This window comes from Oncorhynchus gorbuscha, linkage group LG12 (genome assembly GCF_021184085.1).
Source record: "Oncorhynchus gorbuscha isolate QuinsamMale2020 ecotype Even-year linkage group LG12, OgorEven_v1.0, whole genome shotgun sequence".
Lineage (NCBI taxonomy): Eukaryota > Metazoa > Chordata > Actinopteri > Salmoniformes > Salmonidae > Oncorhynchus > Oncorhynchus gorbuscha.
This window is the reverse complement of record NC_060184.1, coordinates 687,146-708,798: the sequence shown is the minus strand read 5'-3', so window position 1 is coordinate 708,798 and position 21,653 is coordinate 687,146. Positions and strand designations below refer to the sequence as shown.

At 47.1% G+C, this 21,653-nt stretch overlaps 1 protein-coding gene across 1 annotated transcript in view; it reads right to left on the bottom strand.

Moving 5' to 3' along the window:
* Positions 1-21,653, bottom strand: part of LOC123991476 (microtubule-associated protein RP/EB family member 3-like) — a 61,688-nt gene that overhangs the window by 7,677 nt on the left and 32,358 nt on the right. The window contains exons 6-7 of the mRNA XM_046293096.1: positions 8,597-8,730; positions 3,489-3,641 (exon numbers count right to left, since the gene is read on the bottom strand). Coding sequence (XP_046149052.1) covers positions 3,489-3,641; positions 8,597-8,730 — 287 coding nt within the window. The remainder of the gene's footprint in view (positions 1-3,488; positions 3,642-8,596; positions 8,731-21,653) is intronic.

Genomic DNA, 21,653 nt, shown 5'->3' with positions numbered 1-21,653 from the left:
TGTGTGTGTGTTTTATCCAGTGTGTGTGTGTGTGTGTGTGTGTTTTATCCAGTGTGTGTGTGTGTGTGTGTTTTATCCAGTGTGTGTGTGTGTGTTTTATCCAGTGTGTGTGTGTGTGTTTTATCCAGTGTGTGTGTGTGTGTTTTATCCAGTGTGTGTGTGTGTTTTATTCAGTGTGTGTGTGTGTGTGTGTGTTTTATCCAGTGTGTGTGTGTGTGTGTGTGTGTGTGTGTGTTTTTTATCCAGTGTGTGTGTGTGTGTGTGTGTTTTATTCAGTGTGTGTGTGTGTGTTTTATTCAGTGTGTGTGTGTGTGTTTTATTCAGTGTGTGTGTGTGTGTTTTATCCAGTGTGTGTGTGTGTGTTTTATCCAGTTTGTGTGTGTGTGTGTGTTTTATCCAGTGTGTGTGTGTGTGTGTGTGTGTGTGTGTTTTATCCAGTGTGTTTTATTCAGTGTGTGTGTGTCTGTTTTATTCAGTGTGTGTGTGTGTGTGTGTGTTTTTATTCAGTGTGTGTGTGTCTGTTTTATTCAGTGTGTGTGTGTGTGTGTTTTATTCAGTGTGTGTGTGTGTGTGTGTGTGTGTGTGTGTGTGTGTGTGTGTGTGTGTGTGTGTGTGTGTGTGTGTGTGTGTGTGTTTTATCCAGTGTGTGTGTGTGTGTGTGTGTTTTATCCAGTGTGTGTGTGTGTGTGTGTTTTATTCAGTGTGTGTGTGTGTGTGTGTGTGTGTTTTATTCAGTGTGTGTGTGTGTGTTTTATCCAGTGTGTGTGTGTGTGTGTTATCCAGTGTGTGTGTGTGTGTTTTATCCAGTGTGTGTGTGTGTGTGTGTGTGTGTTTTATCCAGTGTGTTTTATTCAGTGTCTGTGTGTCTGTTTTATTCAGTGTGTGTGTGTGTGTGTGTGTGTGTGTTTTTTATTCAGTGTGTGTGTGTGTGTTTTATTCAGTGTGTGTGTGTGTGTTTTATTCAGTGTGTGTGTGTGTGTTTTATTCAGTGTGTGTGTGTGTGTGTGTGTGTGTGTGTGTGTGTGTGTGTGTGTGTGTGTGTGTGTTTTATCCAGTGTGTGTGTGTGTGTGTGTGTTTTTATCCAGTGTGTGTGTGTGTGTGTGTTTTATCCAGTGTGTGTGTGTGTGTGTTTTATCCAGTGTGTGTGTGTGTGTGTGTTTTATTCAGTGTGTGTGTGTGTGTGTGTGTGTGTTTTATCCAGTGTGTGTGTGTGTGTGTGTGTGTGTGTGTGTGTTTTATTCAGTGTGTGTGTGTGTGTGTGTTTTATTCAGTGTGTGTGTGTGTGTGTGTGTTTTATTCAGTGTGTGTGTGTGTTTTATCCAGTGTGTGTGTGTGTGTGTGTGTGTGTGTTTTTATTCAGTGTGTGTGTGTGTGTATGTGTGTGTGTTTTATCCAGTGTGTGTGTGTGTGTGTGTTTTATCCAGTGTGTGTGTGTGTGTTTTATTCAGTGTGTGTGTGTGTTTTATCCAGTGTGTGTGTCTGTGTGTTTTATTCAGTGTGTGTGTGTCTGTTTTATTCAGTGTGTGTGTGTGTGTTTTATTCAGTGTGTGTGTGTGTGTTTTATTCAGTGTGTGTGTGTGTGTTTTATTCAGTGTGTGTGTGTGTGTGTGTGTGTGTTTTATCCAGTGTGTTTTATCCAGGGTGTGTGTCTGTTTTATCCAGTGTGTGTGTGTCTGTTTTATTCAGTGTGTGTGTGTGTGTTTTTATTCAGTGTGTGTGTGTGTGTGTGTGTGTGTGTGTGTGTGTGTGTGTGTGTGTGTGTGTGTGTGTGTGTGTGTGTTTTATCCAGTGTGTGTGTGTGTGTGTGTGTGTGTGTGTGTGTGTGTGTGTGTGTGTGTGTGTGTGTGTGTGTGTGTGTGTGTTTTATTCAGTGTGTGTGTGTGTGTGTTTTATTCAGTGTGTGTGTGTGTGTGTGTGTGTGTGTGTGTGTGTTTTATCCAGTGTGTTTTATCCAGTGTGTGTGTGTGTGTGTGTTTTATCCCGTGTGTGTGTGTGTTTTATTCATTGTGTGTGTGTGTGTTTTATTCAGTGTGTGTGTGTGTGTGTGTGTTTTATCCAGTGTGTGTGTGTGTGTGTGTTTTATCCAGTGTGTGTGTGTGTGTGTTTTTATCCAGTGTGTGTGTGTGTGTGTTTTGTTTATCCAGTGTGTGTGTGTGTGTTTTCCAGTGTGTGTGTGTGTGTGTTTTATCCAGTGTGTGTGTGTGTGTGTGTGTTTTTTATCCAGTGTGTGTGTGTGTGTTTTTTATTCAGTGTGTGTGTGTGTGTTTTATCCAGTGTGTGTGTGTGTGTTTTTGTGTGTGTGTGTGTCCAGTGTGTGTGTGTGTGTGTGTTTATCCAGTGTGTGTGTGTGTGTGTGTGTGTTTTATCCAGTGTGTGTGTGTGTGTGTTTTTATCCAGTGTGTGTGTGTGTGTGTTTTATCCAGTGTGTGTGTGTGTGTGTTTTATCCAGTGTGTGTGTGTGTGTGTGTGTTTGTGTATGTGTGTGTTTTATCCAGTGTGTGTGTGTGTGTGTGTTTTATCCAGTGTGTGTGTGTGTGTGTTTTATCCAGTGTGTGTGTGTGTGTGTGTGTGTGTGTGTGTGTGTGTGTTTTATCCAGTGTGTGTGTGTGTGTTTTATCCAGTGTGTGTGTGTGTGTGTTTTATCCAGTGTGTGTGTGTGTGTGTTTTATCCAGTGTGTGTGTGTGTGTGTGTGTTTTATCCAGTGTGTGTATGTGTGTGTTTTATTCAGTGTGTGTGTGTGTGTGTGTGTGTGTTTTATTCAGTGTGTGTGTGTGTGTTTTATCCAGTGTGTGTGTGTGTGTGTTTTATTCAGTGTGTGTGTGTGTGTGTTTTATTCAGTGTGTGTGTGTGTGTGTGTGTGTGTGTGTGTGTGTGTGTGTGTGTGTGTGTGTGTGTGTGTGTGTGTGTTTTATTCAGTGTGTGTGTGTGTTTTATTCAGTGAGTGTGTGTGTTTTATCCAGTGTGTGTGTGTGTTTTATCCAGTGTGTGTGTGTGTGTGTTTTATTCAGTGTGTGTGTCTGTTTTATTCAGTGTGTGTGTGTGTGTGTTTTATTCAGTGTGTGTGTGTGTTTTATTCAGTGTGTGTGTGTGTGTTTTATTCAGTGTGTGTGTGTGTGTTTGTGTGTGTGTGTGTGTGTGTGTGTGTGTGTGTGTGTGTGTGTGTCTGTTTTATTCAGTGTGTGTGTGTGTTTTATTCAGTGTGTTTTATTCAGTGTGTGTGTCTGATTTATTCAGTGTGTGTGTGTGTGTGTGTGTGTGTGTGTGTGTGTGTGTGTGTGTGTGTGTGTGTTGTGTGTGTGTTTTATTCAGTGTGTTTTATCCAGTGTGTGTGTGTTTTATTCAGTGTGTGTGTGTGTGTGTTTTACCCAGTGTGTTTTATCCAGTGTGTGTGTGTTTTATCCAGTGTGTGTGTGTGTGTGTGTGTTTTTATTCAGTGTGTGTTTTATTCAGTGTGTGTGTGTGTTTTATTAAGTGTGTGTGTCCTACCTCAGTAGCGTACAGTATATCCATGATCTTGGAGAGTGTTGGGCTGGCGTTGGTCTCATTCTCCTGACAGATCAACTCGATGTCTCTCAGCTTACTGAAGTAGAAATCTCTCTCTTTCTCCAGACCATCCACCGTCAGCTTCAGATCCAACATCTACACACACACACACACACACACACACACACACACACACACACACACACACACACACACACACACACACACACACACACACACACACACACACACACACACACACACACACACACACACACACACACACACACACACACACACACACACACACACAGGTAGAGAGAGAGAAGGGGGAGACCGAGGTAAGAGCACCTAATAAGAGCACCTCCTCCCAGCTGCCCACTGCTCTGAGGATAGGAAACACTGTCACCACCGATAAATCCACTATAATTGAGAATTTCACAAATATTTTTCTACGGCTGGCCATGCTTTCCACCTGGCTACCCCTATCCCGGTCAACTGCCTGGCACCACCCACAGCAACCCCAAGCCTCCCCCAGTTGTCCTTCACCCAAATCCAGATAGCTGATGTTCTGAAAGAACTGCAAAATCTGGAACACTAAAAATCAGCGTGGCTAGACAATCTGGACCCGCTCTTTCTAAAATTATCTGCCGAAATTGTTGCAACCCCTATTACTAACCCATTCAACCTCTCTTTCGTGTCATCTGAGATTCCCAATAATTGGAAAGCTGCAGGAGTACCTTCTCCGCTATGCAATCTGGTTTCAGAGCTGGTCATGGGTGCACCTCAGCCACGCTCAAGGTCCTAAACGAAATCATAACCACCATCGATAAAAGACAGTACTGTGCAGCCGTATTCATTGATCTGGCAAAGGCTTTCGACTCTGTCAATCACCACATCCTCATCGGCAGACTCAACAGCCTTGGTTTCTCAAATGATTGCCTCGCCTGGTTCACCAACTACTTCTCAGACAGAGTTCACTGTGTCAAATCAGTGGGCCTATTGTCCGGCCTCTGGCAGTCTCTATGGGGGTGCCACAGGGTTCAATTCTTGGGCCAACTCTCTTCTCTGTATACATCAATGATTTTGACCTCACCTTCCCCCCCTACTCACAAGGCAGGCAATACGCTCGACCTCATCTTTACCTAGATGCTGTTCTTCCACTAACCTCATTGCAACTCCCCTCCAAGTCTCCAACCACTACCTTGTATCCTTTTCCCTCTCGCTCTCATCCAACACCTCCCACACTGACCCTACTCGGATGGTATCGCGCCGTCCCAACCTTCGCTCTCTCTCCCCCGCTACTCTCTCCTCTTCCATCCTATCATCTCTTCCCTCCGCTCAAACCTTCTCCAACCTATCTCCTGATTCTGCCTCCTCAACCCTCCTCTCCTCCCTCTCTGCATCCTTTGACTCTCTATGTCCCCTATCCTCCAGGCCGGCGCGGTCCTCCCCTCCCGCTCCGTGGCTCGATGACTCATTGCGAGCTCACAGAACAGGGCTCCGGGCAGCCGAGCGGAAATGGAGGAAAACTCGCCTCCCTGCGGACCTGGCATCCTTTCACTCCCTCCTCTCTACATTTTCCTCCTCTGTCTCTGCTGCCAAAGCCACTTTCTACCACTCTAAATTCCAAGCATCTGCCTCTAACCCTAGGAAGCTCTTTGCCACCTTCTCCTCTCTCCTGAATCCTCCTCCCCCTCCCCCCCCTCCTCCCTCTCTGCAGATGACTTCGTCAAACATTTTGAAAAGAAGGTCGACGACATCCGATCCTCGTTTGCTAAGTCAAACCACACCGCTGGTTCTGCTCACACTGCCCTACCCTGTGCTCTGACCTCTTTCTCCCCTCTCTCTCCAGATGAAATCTCGCGTCTTGTGACGGCCGGCCGCCCAACAACCTGCCCGCTTGACCCTATCCCCTCCTCTCTTCTCCAGACCATTTCCGGAGACCTTCTCCCTTACCTCACCTCGCTCATCAACTCATCCCTGACCGCTGGCTACGTCCCTTCCGTCTTCAAGAGAGCGAGAGTTGCACCCCTTCTGAAAAAACCTACACTCGATCCCTCCGATGTCAACAATTACAGACCAGTATCCCTTCTTTATTTTCTCTCCAAAACTCTTGAACGTGCCATCCTTGGCCAGCTCTCCCGCTATCTCTCTATGAATGACCTTCTTGATCCAAATCAGTCAGGTTTCAAGACTAGTCATTCAACTGAGACTGCTCTCCTCTGTATCACGGAGGCGCTCCGCACTGCTAAAGCTAACTCTCTCCTCTGCTCTCATCCTTCTAGATCTATCGGCTGCCTTCGATACTGTGAACCATCAGATCCTCCTCTCCACCCTCTCCGAGTTGGGCATCTCCGGCGCAGCCCACGCTTGGATTGCGTCCTACCTGACAGGTCGCTCCTACCAGGTGGCGTGGCAAGAATCTGTCTCCTCACCACGCGCTCTCACCACTGGTGTCCCCCAGGGCTCTGTTCTAGGCCCTCTCCTATTCTCGCTATACACCAAGTCACTTGGCTCTGTCATAACCTCACATGGTCTCTCCTATCATTGCTATGCAGACGACACACAATTAATCTTCTCCTTTCCCCCTTCTGATGACCAGGTGGCGAATCGCATCTCTGCATGTCTGGCAGACATATCAGTGTGGATGACGGATCACCACCTCAAGCTGAACCTCGGCAAGACGGAGCTGCTCTTCCTCCCGGGGAAGGACTGCCCGTTCCATGATCTCGCCATCACGGTTGACAACTCCATTGTGTCCTCCTCCCAGAGCGCTAAGAACCTTGGCGTGATCCTGGACAACACCCTGTCGTTCTCAACCAACATCAAGGCGGTGGCCCGTTCCTGTAGGTTCATGCTCTACAACATCCGCAGAGTACGACCCTGCCTCACACAGGAAGCGGCGCAGGTCCTAATCCAGGCACTTGTCATCTCCCGTCTGGATTACTGCAACTCGCTGTTGGCTGGGCTCCCTGCCTGTGCCATTAAACCCCTTCAACTCATTCAGAACGCCGCAGCCCATCTGGTGTTCAACCTTCCCAAGTTCTCTCACGTCACCCCGCTCCTCCGTTCTCTCCACTGGCTTCCAGTTGAAGCTCGCATCCGCTACAAGACCATGGTGCTTGCCTACGGAGCTGTGAGGGGAACGGCACCTCAGTACCTCCAGGCTCTGATCAGGCCCTACACCCAAACAAGGGCACTGCGTTCATCCACCTCTGGCCTGCTCGCCTCCCTACCACTGAGGAAGTACAGCTCCCGCTCAGCCCAGTCAAAACTGTTCTCTGCTCTGGTCCCCCAATGGTGGAACAAACTCCCTCACAACGCCAGGACAGCGGAGTCAATCACCACCTTCCGGAGACACCTGAAACCCCACCTCTTTAAGGAATACCTAGGATAGGATAAGTAATCCCTCTCACCCCCCCTTTAAGATTTAGATGCACTATTGTAAAGTGACTGTTCCACTGGATGTCATAAGGTGAATGCACCAATTTGTAAGTCGCTCTGGATAAGAGCGTCTGCTAAATGACTTAAATGTAAATGTAAATGTAATTTCGCTCTTGCTCCTGGGTGAGTCCCTTATCCACCTCTATGCAGACGACACCATTCTTTATACTTCTGGCCCTTCTTTGGACACTGTGTTAACAAACCTCCAGACGAGCTTCAATGCCATACAACTCTCCTTCCGTGGCCTCCAACTGCTCTTAAATACTAGTAAAACTAAATGCATGCTCTTCAACCGATCGCTACCAGCACCTGCCCGCCCGTCCAACATCACTACTCTGGACGGTTCTGACCTAGAATATGTGGAAAACTACAAATACCTAGCTGTCTGGTTAGACTGTAAACTCTCCTTCCAGACTCACATTAAGCATATCCAATCCAAAATTTAATCGAGAATCAGCTTCCTATTTCAAAACAAAGCATCCTTCACTCATGCTGCCGAACCTACCCTCGTAAAACTGACCATCCTACCCATCCTCGACTTTGGCGATGTCATTTACGAAATAGTCTCCAACACTCTACTCAGCAAATTGGATGCAGTCTATCTCAGTGCCATCCGTTTTGTCACCAAAGCCCCATATGCTACACACCACTACGACCTGTACGCTCTCGTTGGCTGGCCCTCGCTTCATACTCGTCGCCAAACCCACTGGCTCCATTTCATCTACAAGACCCTGCTAGGTAAAGTCCCCCCTTATCTCAGCTCACTGGTCACCATAGCAGCACCCACTCGTAGCACGCGCTCCAGCAGGTATATCTCACTGGTCACCCCTAAAGCCAATTCACCCTTTGGCCTCCTTTCCTTCCAGTTCTCTGCTGGAACGAATTGAAAAATAATCACTGAAAAGTGAGACTCATAACTCCCTCGCTAGCTTTAAGCACCAGCTGTCAGAGCAGCTCACAGACCACTGCTCCTGTGCATAGCCCATCTACCTACCTCATCCCCAAACTGTATTTATTTACCTCCTTTGCACCCCAGTATCTCTACTTGCAATCATCTTCTGCACATCTACCATTTCAGTCTGTAATTGCTCAATTGTAATTACTTCGCCACTATGGCCTAATTATTGCCTTAACTCCCTTATCTTACCTCATTTGCACTCACTGTATATATATTTTTATACTGTATGTTTGTTTTACTCCATGTGTAACTCTGTGTTGTTGTTTGTGTCACACTGCTTTGCTTTATCTTGGCCAGGTCGCAATTGTAAATGAGAACTTGTTCTCAACTGGCCTACCTGGTTAAATAAAGGTGTTCTCAACTGGCCTACCTGGTTAAATAAAGGTGTTCTCAACTGGCCTACCTGGTTAAATAAAGGTGTTCTCAACTAGCCTACCTGGTTAAATAAAGGTGTTCTCAACTGGCCTACCTGGTTAAATAAAGGTGTTCTCAACTAGCCTACCTGGTTAAATAAAGGTGTTCTCAACTAGCCTACCTGGTTAAATAAAGGTGTTCTCAATTAGCCTACCTGGTTAAATAAAGGTGTTCTCAACTAGCCTACCTGGTTAAATAAAGGTGTTCTCAACTGGCCTACCTGGTTAAATAAAGGTGAAATAAAATAAATATATAATAAAAGAGGAAGCTGAGTGAGAGAGTGTGTGTGTACCTGCTGGTTCAGTTCTAGGATCTCAGCGTCTGATGGTCTGGTTGCTCTAGTGGGCATCGCCCTGCGGATGGAGGCAGAGTTTATCTGCCTGGAGGGGGCTGTCTTGGTCACTGTGGGAGATGTCCTCTGGGGGCCTGGAAACACAGCCAATCAGAACCAAGCCTCTCAGCAGCACCCAATCAACAGCTAGCAACATTACTGCCAGGACATTGAGCAGGAAACCAGATTCATTGACCCTGATTACAATTGGGGGACGTCTGTTACACTGTTAACTCATTAGGTTAGAGGAGACTGGGGCTGTTAACTCATTAGGTTAGAGGAGACTGGGGCTGTTAACTCATTAGGTTAGAGGAGACTGGGGCTGTTAACTCATTAGGCTAGAGGAGACTGGGGTCACCCTGTTAACTCATTAGGTTAGAGGAGACTGGGGCTGTTAACTCATTAGGCTAGAGGAGACTGGGGTCACCCTGTTAACTCATTAGGTTAGAGGAGACTGGGGTCACCCTGTTAACTCATTAGGTTAGAGGAGACTGGGGCTGTTAACTCATTAGGTTAGAGGAGACTGGGGCTGTTAACTCATTAGGTTAGAGGAGACTGGGGCTGTTAACTCATTAGGTTAGAGGAGACTGGGGGTGTAACTCATTAGGTTAGAGGAGACCTGTTAACTCATTAGGTTAGAGGAGACTGGGGCTGTTAACTCATTAGGTTAGAGGAGACTGGGGCTGTTAACTCATTAGGTTAGAGGAGACTGGGGCTGTTAACTCATTAGGTTAGAGGAGACTGGGGCTGTTAACTCATTAGGTTAGAGGAGACTGGGGCTGTTAACTCATTAGGTTAGAGGAGACTGGGGCTGTTAACTCATTAGGTTAGAGGAGACTGGGGTCACCCTGTTAACTCATTAGGTTAGAGGAGACTGGGGCTGTTAACTCATTAGGTTAGAGGAGACTGGGGCTGTTAACTCATTAGGTTAGAGGAGACTGGGGCTGTTAACTCATTAGGTTAGAGGAGACTGGGGCTGTTAACTCATTAGGTTAGAGGAGACTGGGGCTGTTAACTCATTAGGTTAGAGGAGACTGGGGTCACCCTGTTAACTCATTAGGTTAGAGGAGACTGGGGTCACCCTGTTAACTCATTAGGTTAGAGGAGACTGGGGCTGTTAACTCATTAGGTTAGAGGAGACTGGGGCTGTTAACTCATTAGGTTAGAGGAGACTGGGGCTGTTAACTCATTAGGTTAGAGGAGACTGGAGCTGTTAACTCATTAGGTTAGAGGAGACTGGGGCTGTTAACTCATTAGGTTAGAGGGAGACTGGGGTCACCCTGTTAACTCATTAGGTTAGAGGAGACTGGGGCTGTTAACTCATTAGGTTTGAGGAGACTGGGGCTGTTAACTCATTAGGTTAGAGGAGACTGGGGCTGTTAACTCATTAGGTTAGAGGAGACTGGGGCTGTTAACTCATTACGTTAGAGGAGACTGGGGTCACCCTGTTAACTCATTAGGTTAGAGGAGACTGGGGTCACCCTGTTAACTCATTAGGTTAGAGGAGACTGGGGCTGTTAACTCATTAGGTTAGAGGAGACTGGAGCTGTTAACTCATTAGGTTAGAGGACCTCTGGGGCTGTTAACTCCCTAGGTTGAGGAGACTGGGGCTCCCTGTTAGCTCATTAGGTTAAAACTGTTCGCTGTTAACTCCCATTGGTTTGGAACTGGGGCCCTCAACTCAGGACAGACTGGGGCAATCACCACCTTAACTCATTAGGAGACACCTGAAACCCTGGGGCACCTGTTAACTCATTAAGGAATAGAGGAGACTGGGGTTCCCTGTTAACTCATTAGGTTAGATGGACTATTGTCATTAGTGACTGTTCCACTGGATGTCATAAGGTGAATGCACCAATTTGTAAGTCGCTCTGGATAAGAGCGTCTGCTAAATGACTTAAATGTAATGTAAATGTTAACTCATTAGGTTAGAGGAGACTGGGGTCACCCTGTTAACTCATTAGGCTAGGGGAGACTGGGGTCACCCTGTTAACTCATTAGGCTAGAGGAGACTGGGGTCACCCTGTTAACTCATTAGGTTAGAGGAGACTGGGGTCACCCTGTTAACTCATTAGGTTAGAGGAGACTGGGGTCACCCTGTTAACTCATTAGGCTAGGGGAGAGAGACTGGGGTCACCCTGTTAACTCATTAGGCTAGGGGAGACTGGGGCTGTTAACTCATTAGGCTAGGGGAGACTGGGGCTGTTAACTCATTAGGCTAGAGGAGACTGGGGCTGTTAACTCATTAGGTTAGAGGAGACTGGGGTCACCCTGTTAACTCATTAGGTTAGAGGAGACTGGGGTCACCCTGTTAACTCATTAGGTTAGAGGAGACTGGGGCTGTTAACTCATTAGGTTAGAGGAGACTGGGGTCACCCTGTTAACTCATTAGGTTAGAGGAGACTGGGGTCACCCTGTTAACTCATTAGGTTAGAGGAGACTGGGGCTGTTAACTCATTAGGTTAGAGGAGACTGGGGTCACCCTGTTAACTCATTAGGTTAGGGGAGACTGGGGCTGTTAACTCATTAGGTTAGAGGAGACTGGGGCTGTTAACTCATTAGGTTAGAGGAGACTGGGGCTGTTAACTCATTAGGTTAGAGGAGACTGGGGCTGTTAACTCATTAGGTTAGAGGAGACTGGGGCTGTTAACTCATTAGGTTAGAGGAGACTGGGGTCACCCTGTTAACTCATTAGGTTAGAGGAGACTGGGGTCACCCTGTTAACTCATTAGGTTAGAGGAGACTGGGGTCACCCTGTTAACTCATTAGGTTAGAGGAGACTGGGGCTGTTAACTCATTAGGTTAGAGGAGACTGGGGCTGTTAACTCATTAGGTTAGAGGAGACTGGGGCTGTTAACTCATTAGGTTAGAGGAGACTGGGGCTGTTAACTCATTAGGTTAGAGGAGACTGGGGCTGTTAACTCATTTCATCCACCTCTGGTTAGAGGAGACTGGGGTGTTCACCTCTGTGGGGGAACTCATTAGGTTAGGAGGAGACTGGGGACACCTCACCCTGTTAACTCATTAGGTTAGATGGAGACTGGGGCTGAGGTAACTCATTTGTAGAGGAGACTCGTTAACTCTGGATAGAGAGACGTCTGTTAAATTAGACTGGGGTAAATGTTAACTCATTAGGTTAGAGGAGACTGGGGCTGTTAACTCATTAGGTTAGAGGAGACTGGGGTCTGTTAACTCATTAGGTTAGAGGAGACTGGGGTCACCTCATGTTAACTCATTAGGTTAGAGGAGACTGGGGCTGTTAACTCATTAGGTTAGAGGAGACTGGGGCTGTTAACTCATTAGGTTAGGGAGACTGGGGCTGTTAACTCATTAGGTTAGAGGAGACTGGGGCTGTTAACTCATTAGGTTAGGGGAGACTGGGGCTGTTAACTCATTAGGTTAGTGGAGACTGGGGCTGTTAACTCATTAGGTTAGAGGAGACTGGGGCTGTTAACTCATTAGGTTAGAGGAGACTGGGGCTGTTAACTCATTAGGTTAGAGGAGACTGGGGCTGTTAACTCATTAGGTTAGAGGAGACTGGGGTCTGTTAACTCATTAGGTTAGAGGAGACTGGGGTCACCCTGTTAACTCATTAGGTTAGAGGAGACTGGGGTCACCCTGTTAACTCATTAGGTTAGAGGAGACTGGGGCTGTTAACTCATTAGGTTAGAGGAGACTGGGGCTGTTAACTCATTAGGCTAGAGGAGACTGGGGTCACCCTGTTAACTCATTAGGTTAGAGGAGACTGGGGCTGTTAACTCATTAGGTTAGAGGAGACTGGGGCTGTTAACTCATTAGGTTAGAGGAGACTGGGGCTGTTAACTCATTAGGTTAGAGGAGACTGGGGCTGTTAACTCATTAGGTTAGAGGAGACTGGGGTTACGCTGTTAACTCATTAGGTTAGAGGAGACTGGGGCTGTTAACTCATTAGGTTAGAGGAGACTGGGGTCACCCTGTTAACTCATTAGGTTAGAGGAGACTGGGGCTGTTAACTCATTAGGTTAGTGGAGACTGGGGCTGTTAACTCATTAGGTTAGAGGAGACTGGGGTCACCCTGTTAACTCATTAGGTTAGAGGAGACTGGGGCTGTTAACTCATTAGGTTAGAGGAGACTGGGGCTGTTAACTCATTAGGTTAGAGGAGACTGGGGCTGTTAACTCATTAGGTTAGAGGAGACTGGGGTCTGTTAACTCATTAGGTTAGAGAGGAGACTGGGGTCTGTTAACTCATTAGGTTAGAGGAGACTGGGGTCTGTTAACTCATTAGGTTAGAGGAGACTGGGGCTGTTAACTCATTAGGTTAGAGGAGACTGGGGCTGTTAACTCATTAGGTTAGAGGAGACTGGGGCTGTTAACTCATTAGGTTAGAGGAGACTGGGGCTGTTAACTCATTAGGTTAGAGGAGACTGGGGCTGTTAACTCATTAGGTTAGAGGAGACTGGGGCTGTTAGAGGAGACTGGGGTCACTCATTAGGTTAGAGGAGACTGGGGTCACCCTGTTAACTCATTAGGTTAGAGGAGACTGGGGTCACCCTGTTAACTCATTAGGTTAGAGGAGACTGGGGCTGTTAACTCATTAGGTTAGAGGAGACTGGGGCTGTTAACTCATTAGGTTAGAGGAGACTGGGGCTGTTAACTCATTAGGTTAGAGGAGACTGGAGCTGTTAACTCATTAGGTTAGAGGAGACTGGAGCTGTTAACTCATTAGGTTAGAGGAGACTGGGGCTGTTAACTCATTAGGTTAGAGGAGACTGGGGTCACCCTGTTAACTCATTAGGTTAGAGGAGACTCTGTTAACTCATTAGGTTAGAGGAGACTGGGGCTGTTAACTCATTAGGTTAGAGGAGACTGGGGTCTGGCCCCCAATGTTAACTCATTACGTTAGGAGGAGACTTCCGGGAGACACCTGAAACCCACCTAGTTAGGATAGGATAAGTATTCTCATTTAGATGCACTATTGGTTAGACTGGAGACTGGGGCTGTTAACTCATTAGGTTAGAGGAGACTGGGGCTGTTAACTCATTAGGTTAGAGGAGACTGGGGCTGTTAACTCATTAGGTTAGAGGAGACTGGGGCTGATAACTCATTCGGTTAGAGGAGACTGGGGCTGTTAACTCATTAGGTTAGAGGAGACTGGGGTCACCCTGTTAACTCATTAGGTTAGAGGAGACTGGGGCTGTTAACTCATTAGGTTAGAGGAGACTGGGGCTGTTAACTCATTAGGTTAGAGGAGACTGGGGTCACCCTGTTAACTCATTAGGTTAGAGGAGACTGGGGTCACCTGTTAACTCATTAGGTTAGAGGAGACTGGGGCTGTTAACTCATTAGGTTAGAGGAGACTGGGGCTGTTAACTCATTAGGTTAGAGGAGACTGGGGCTGTTAACTCATTAGGTTAGAGGAGACTGGGGCTGTTAACTCATTAGGTTAGAGGAGACTGGGGCTGTTAACTCATTAGGTTAGAGGAGACTGGGGCTGTTAACTCATTAGGTTAGAGGAGACTGGGGCTGTTAACTCATTAGGTTAGAGGAGACTGGGGCTGTTAACTCATTAGGTTAGAGGAGACTGGGGCTGTTAACTCATTAGGTTAGAGGAGACTGGGGCTGTTAACTCATTAGGTTAGAGGAGACTGGGGCTGTTAACTCATTAGGTTAGAGGAGACTGGGGTCACCCTGTTAACTCATTAGGTTAGAGGAGACTGGGGCTGTTAACTCATTAGGTTAGAGGAGACTGGGGCTGTTAACTCATTAGGTTAGAGGAGGAGACTGGGGCTGTTAACTCATTAGGTTAGAGGAGACTGGGGTCACCCTGTTAACTCATTAGGTTAGAGGAGACTGGGGCTGTTAACTCATTAGGTTAGAGGAGACTGGGGCTGTTAACTCATTAGGTTAGAGGAGACTGGGGCTGTTAACTCATTAGGTTAGAGGAGACTGGGGCTGTTAACTCATTAGGTTAGAGGAGACTGGGGTGGGGCTGTTAACACCTGTTAACTCATTAGGTTAGAGGAGACTGGGGCTGTTAACTCATTAGGTTAGAGAGAGACTGGGGCTGTTAACTCATTAGGTTAGAGGAGACTGGGGCTGTTAACTCATTAGGTTAGAGGAGACTGGGGCTGTTAACTCATTAGGTTAGAGGAGACTGGGGCTGTTAACTCATTAGGTTAGAGGAGACTGGGGCTGTTAACTCATTAGGTTAGAGGAGACTGGGGCTGTTAACTCATTAGGTTAGAGGAGACTGGGGCTGTTAACTCATTAGGTTAGAGGAGACTGGGGCTGTTAACTCATTAGGTTAGAGGAGACTGGGGCTGTTAACTCATTAGGTTAGAGGAGACTGGGGCTGTTAACTCATTAGGTTAGAGGAGACTGGGGCTGTTAACTCATTAGGTTAGAGGAGACTGGGGCTGTTAACTCATTAGGTTAGAGGAGACTGGGGCTGTTAACTCATTAGGTTAGAGGAGACTGGGGCTGTTAACTCATTAGGTTAGAGGAGACTGGGGCTGTTAACTCATTAGGTTAGAGGAGACTGGGGCTGTTAACTCATTAGGTTAGAGGAGACTGGGGTCACCCTGTTAACTCATTAGGTTAGAGGAGACTGGGGTCACCCTGTTAACTCATTAGGTTAGAGGAGACTGGGGCTGTTAACTCATTAGGTTAGAGGAGACTGGGGCTGTTAACTCATTAGGTTAGAGGAGACTGGAGCTGTTAACTCATTAGGTTAGAGGAGACTGGAGCTGTTAACTCATTAGGTTAGAGGAGACTGGAGCTGTTAACTCATTAGGTTAGAGGAGACTGGGGCTGTTAACTCATTAGGTTAGAGGAGACTGGGGCTGTTAACTCATTAGGTTAGAGGAGACTGGGGCTGTTAACTCATTAGGTTAGAGGAGACTGGAGCTGTTAACTCATTAGGTTAGAGGAGACTGGGGTCACCCTGTTAACTCATTACGTTAGAGGAGACTGGGATCACCCTGTTAACTCATTAGGTTAGATGAGACTGGGGCTGTTAACTCATTAGGTTAGAGGAGACTGGGGCTGTTAACTCATTAGGTTAGAGGAGACTGGGGCTGTTAACTCATTAGGTTACAGGAGACTGGGGCTGTTAACTCATTAGGTTAGAGGAGACTGGGGCTGTTAACTCATTAGGTTACAGGAGACTGGGGCTGTTAACTCATTAGGTTAGAGGAGACTGGGGCTGTTAACTCATTAGGTTAGAGGAGACTGGGGCTGTTAACTCATTAGGTTACAGGAGACTGGGGCTGTTAACTCATTAGGTTACAGGAGACTGGGGCTGTTAACTCATTAGGTTAGAGGAGACTGGGGCTGTTAACTCATTAGGTTAGAGGAGACTGGGGCTGTTAACTCATTAGGTTACAGGAGACTGGGGCTGTTAACTCATTAGGTTACAGGAGACTGGGGCTGTTAACTCATTAGGTTACAGGAGACTGGGGCTGTTAACTCATTAGGTTAGAGGAGACTGGGGCTGTTAACTCATTAGGTTAGAGGAGACTGGGGTCACACTTATCTCATTACGGATTACAAAAGGAAAACCAGCACCGTCACGGACCAGGATGTCTTGCTCCAAGGCAGACTAAATAACTCCCCCCCCCCGCTTTGAGGACAATACAGTGCCACTGACACTGCCCGCAACTAAAACATGCGGACTTCACTGCAGCCGACGAGAGGAAAACATTTAAACGTGTCAACCCTCACAAGGCTGCAGGCCCAGACGGCATCCCCAGCCACGCCCTCAGAGCATGCGCAGACCAGCTGGCTGGTGTGTTTACGGACATATTCAATCAATCCCTATCCCAGTCTGTTGTTCCCACATGCTTCAAGAGGGCCACAATTGTTCCTGTTCCCAAGAAAGCTAAGGTAACTGAGCTAAACGACTACCGCTCCGTAGCACTCACTTCCGTCATCATGAAGTGCTTTGAGAGACTAGTCAAGGACCATATCACCTCCACCCTATCTGACACCCTAGACCCACTCCAATTTGCTTACCGCCCAAATAGGTCCACAGACGATGCACTCTCAACCACACTGCACACTGCCCTAACCCATCTGGACAAGAGGAATACCTATGTGAGAATGCTGTTCATCGACTACAGCTCGGCATTCAACACCATAGTGCCCTCCAAGCTCATCATCAAGCACGAGACCCTGGGCCTCGACCCCGCCCTGTGCAACTGGGTACTGGATTTCCTGACGGGCCGCCCCCAGGTGGTGAGGGTAGGCAACAACATCTCCACCCCGCTGATCCTCAACACTGGGGCCCCACAAGGGTGCGTTCTGAGCCCTCTCCTGTACTCCCTGTTCACCCACGACTGGCCTCCAACTCAATCATCAGGTTTGCGGACGACACAACAGTGGTAGGCTTGATTACCAACAACGACGAGACGGCCTACAAGAAGGAGGTGAGGGCCCTCGGAGTGTGGTGTCAGGAAAATAACCTCACACTCAACGTCAACAAAACTAAGGAGATGATTGTGGACTTCAGGAAACAGCAGAGGGAACACCCCCTTATCCACATCGATGGAACAGTAGTGGAGAGGGTCGTAAGATTTAAGTTCCTCGGCGTACACATCACAGACAAACTGAATTGGTCCACCCACACAGACAGCATCGTGAAGAAGGCGCAGCAGCGCCTCTTCAACCTCAGGAGGCTGAAGAAATTCGGCTTGTCACCAAAAGCACTCAAACTTCTACAGATGCACAATCGAGAGCATCCTGTCAGGCTGTATCACCGCCTGGTTCGGCAACTGCTCCGCCCACAACCGTAAGGCTCTCCAGAGGGTAGTGAGGTCTGCACAACGCATCACCGGGGGCAAACTACCTGCCCCCCAGGACACCTACACCACCCGATGTCACAGGAAGGCCATAAAGATCATCAAGGACAACAACCACCCGAGCCACTGCCTGTTCACCCCGCTATCACCCAGAAGGCGAAGTCAGTACAGGTGCATCAAATCTGGGACCGAGAGACTGTAAAACAGCTTCTATCTCAAGGCAATCAGACTGTTAAACAGCCACCACTAACATTGAGTGGCTGCTGCCAACACACTGACTCAACTCCAGCCACTTTAATAATGGGAAATGATGTAAAATATATCACTAGCCACTTTAAACAATGCTACCTAATATAATGTTTACATACCCTACATTATTCATCTCATATGTATACGTATATACTGTACTCTATATCATCTACTGCATCCTTATGTAATACATGTATCACTAGCCACTTTAAACTATGCCACTTTGTTTACATACTCATCTCATATGTATATACTGCACTCAATACCATCTACTGTATCTTGCCTATGCCACTCTGTACCATCACTCATTCATATATCTTTATGTACATATTCTTTATCCCCTTACACTTGTGTGTATAAGGTAGTAGTTGTGGAATTGTTAGGCTAGATTACTTGTTGGTTATTACTGCATTGTCGGAACTAGAAGCACAAGCATTTCGCTACACTCGCACTAACATCTGCTAACCATGTGTATGTGACAAATTAAATTTGATTTGAGGTTAGAGGAGACTGGGGCTGTTAACTCATTAGGCTAGAGGAGACTGGGGCTGTTAACTCATTAGGCTAGAGGAGACTGGGGTCACCCTGTTAACTCATTAGGTTAGAGGAGACTGGGGTCACCCTGTTAACTCATTAGGTTAGAGGAGACTGGTGTCACCCTGTTAACTCATTAGGTTAGAGGAGACTGGTGTCACCCTGTTAACTCATTAGGTTAGAGGAGACTGGGGTCACCCTGTTAACTCATTAGGTTAGAGGAGACTGGGGCTGTTAACTCATTAGGTTAGAGGAGACTGGAGCTGTTAACTCATTAGGTTAGAGGAGACTGGGGTCACCCTGTTAATTCATTAGGTTAGGGGAGACTGGGGCTGTTAACTCATTAGGCTAGAGGAGACTGGGGCTGTTAACTCATTAGGTTAGAGGAGACTGGGGCTGTTAACTCATTAGGTTAGAGGAGACTGGGGTCACACTGTTAGGTCGTTAGGTTAGAGGAGACTGGGGTCACACTGTTAGGTCGTTAGGTTAGAGGAGACTGGGGTATTTATTGGCCATGAGGTGAGTTGGTTCTGGGGCAGTTGGAACATACTGTATTTGTGGGCCATGAGGTGAGTTGGTTCTGGGGCAGTTGGAACATACTGTATTTATTGGCCATGAGGTGAGTTGGTTCTGGGGCAGTTGGAACATACTGTATTTATTGGCCATGAGGTGAGTTGGTTCTGGGGCAGTTGGAACATACTGTATTTGTGGGCCATGAGGTGAGTTGGTTCTTGGGCAGTTGGAACATACTGTATTTGTGGGCCATGAGGTGAGTTGGTTCTGGGGCAGTTGGAACATACTGTATTTGTGGGCCATGAGGTGAGTTGGTTCTGGGGCAGTTGGAACATACTGTATTTGTGGGCCATGAGGTGAGTTGGTTCTGGGGCAGTTGGAACATATTGTATTTGTGGGCCATGAGGTGAGTTGGTTCTGGGGCAGTTGGAACACAATCTGATTGCTGTTGGCTGTATATCATATTTTACTCAAAACAATGTTTTGACCTTTTAGTGTAAATGACATTATACTTTGGATATTGTTTTTTTAACAGAAAAAGTTCAAAATTAGCTGGAGAATTTGACGTGAGCTTTCTGTGAGTTTCTGACACAGAAATAGAATCCCTTAGAGCAGTGGTTCCCAAAAGTGTTGTAGTCCTATACCCCTTCAAACATTCAACCTCCAGCTGTACCCCCTCTAGCACCAGGGTCAGCTGTACCCCCTCTAGCACCAGGGTCAGCTGTACCCCCTCTAGCACCAGGGTCAGCTGTACCCCCTCTAGCACCAGGGTCAGCTGTACCCCCTCTAGCACCAGGGACAGCTGTACCCCCTCTAGCACCAGGGTCAGCTGTACCACCTCTAGCACCAGGGTCAGCTGTACCCCTTCAAACATTCAATCTCCAGCTGTACCCCCTCTAGCACCAGGGTCAGCTGTACCACCTCTAGCACCAGGGTCATCTGTACCCCTTCAAACATTCAACCTCCAGCTGTATCACCTCTAGCACCAGGGTCAGCTGTACCCCTTCAAACATTCAACCTCCAGCTGTACCCCCTCTAGCACCAGGGTCAGCTGTACCACCTCTAGCACCAGGGTCAGCTGTACCCCCTCTAGCACCAGGGACAGCTGTACCCCCTCTAGCACCAGGGTCATCTGTACCACCTCTAGCACCAGGGTCAGCTGTACCCCTTCAAACATTCAATCTCCAGCTGTACCCCCTCTAGCACCAGGGTCAGCTGTACCACCTCTAGCACCAGGGTCATCTGTACCCCTTCAAACATTCAACCTCCAGCTGTATCACCTCTAGCACCAGGGTCAGCTGTACCCCTTCAAACATTCAACCTCCAGCTGTACCCCCTCTAGCACCAGGGTCAGCTGTACCACCTCTAGCACCAGGGTCATCTGTACCCCTTCAAACATTCAACCTCCAGCTGTACCACCTCTAGCACCAGGGTCAGCTGTACCCCTTCAAACATTCAACCTCCAACTGTACCCCCTCTAGCACCAGGGTCAGCGCCACACACACATACTATACGATACATTTATTAAACATAAGAATGAGTGTGAGTTGTCACAATCCGGCTCGTGGGAAGTGACAAAGATCTTTTATAGGACCAGGGCACAAATAATAATATAATAATATTTAACCATCTTACATATAAAACCTTATTTGTTCATTGAAAATTGTGAATAACTCACCACAGGTTAATGAGAAGGGTGTGCTTGAAAGGATGCACATAACTCTGCAATGTTGGGTTGTATTGGAGAGAGTCTCAGTCTTAAATAATTTTCCACACATATCTGTGCCTGTATTTTGTTTTCATGCTAGTGAGGGCCGAGAATCCACTCTCACATAGGTACGTGGTTGCAAAGGGCATCAGTGTCTTAACATCGCGATTTGCAAAGAGGATACTCTGAGCGCAGCCCAATCCAGACATCTGGCAGTGGCTTCTGATTCAATGACATTTTCACAGAACTGCTTGTTGCAACTTCGATGAGTCTCTCTTGTTCAGATATTGTTAAGTGGACTGGAGGCAGGTTGTTTGTGTCATCCAATTGTCTGTGTCATCCATTTCGGGAAAGTACCTGCGTAAGTAATTGCGCACTCAACTCACTCAGGTGCTTCGCTATATCACATTTGACATTGTCCGTAAGATTGAGTTAATTTGCACACAAAAAATCATATAAATGGTGGAAAGACCTGTTGTCCTTGTTAATGCAGACAAGAGCTCCAACTTCTTAATCATAGCCTCAATTTTGTCCCACACATTGAATATAGTTGCGGAGAGTCCCTGGAATCCTAGATTCAGGTCATTCAGGTGAGAAGAATATCACCCAGGCCAGTCGTGTGAGAAACTTGCCATCATGCAAGCTGTCAGACGCGTGGAAATTATGGTCAGTGAAGAAAACTTTCACAAGTTTAAAAAAATGTGTCAATACTTTGCCCCTTGATAACCAGCGCACTCCTGTATGTTGTAAAAGCGTTACATGGTCACTGCCCATATCATTACATAGTGCAGAAAATACACGAGAGTTCAGGGGCCTTGCTTAAACAAAGTTAAGCATTTTCACAGTGGTGTCCAGAATGTCTTTCAAGCTGTCAGGCATTCCCTTGGCAGCAAGAGCCTCTCGGTGGATGCTGCAGTGTACCCAAGTGGTGTTGGGAGCAACTGCTTGCACGTGCGTTACCACTCCACTATGTCTCCCTGTCATGGCTTTTGCGCCATCAGTACAGATACCCACACACCTTGACCACCAAAATCCATTTGATGTCACAAAGCTGTCTAGCACTTTAAAAATATAATCTCCTGGTTTCCAGTGGTTTGCAGAAGAGGTCTTCCTTAATTGACCCCCCCCATAAACGTTACGGACATATACCAGGAGCTGTGTCAGGCCCGCCACGTCTGTTGACGCATCCAGCGTACCTATACCAGGAGCTGTGCCAGGCCTGTTGACTCATCCAG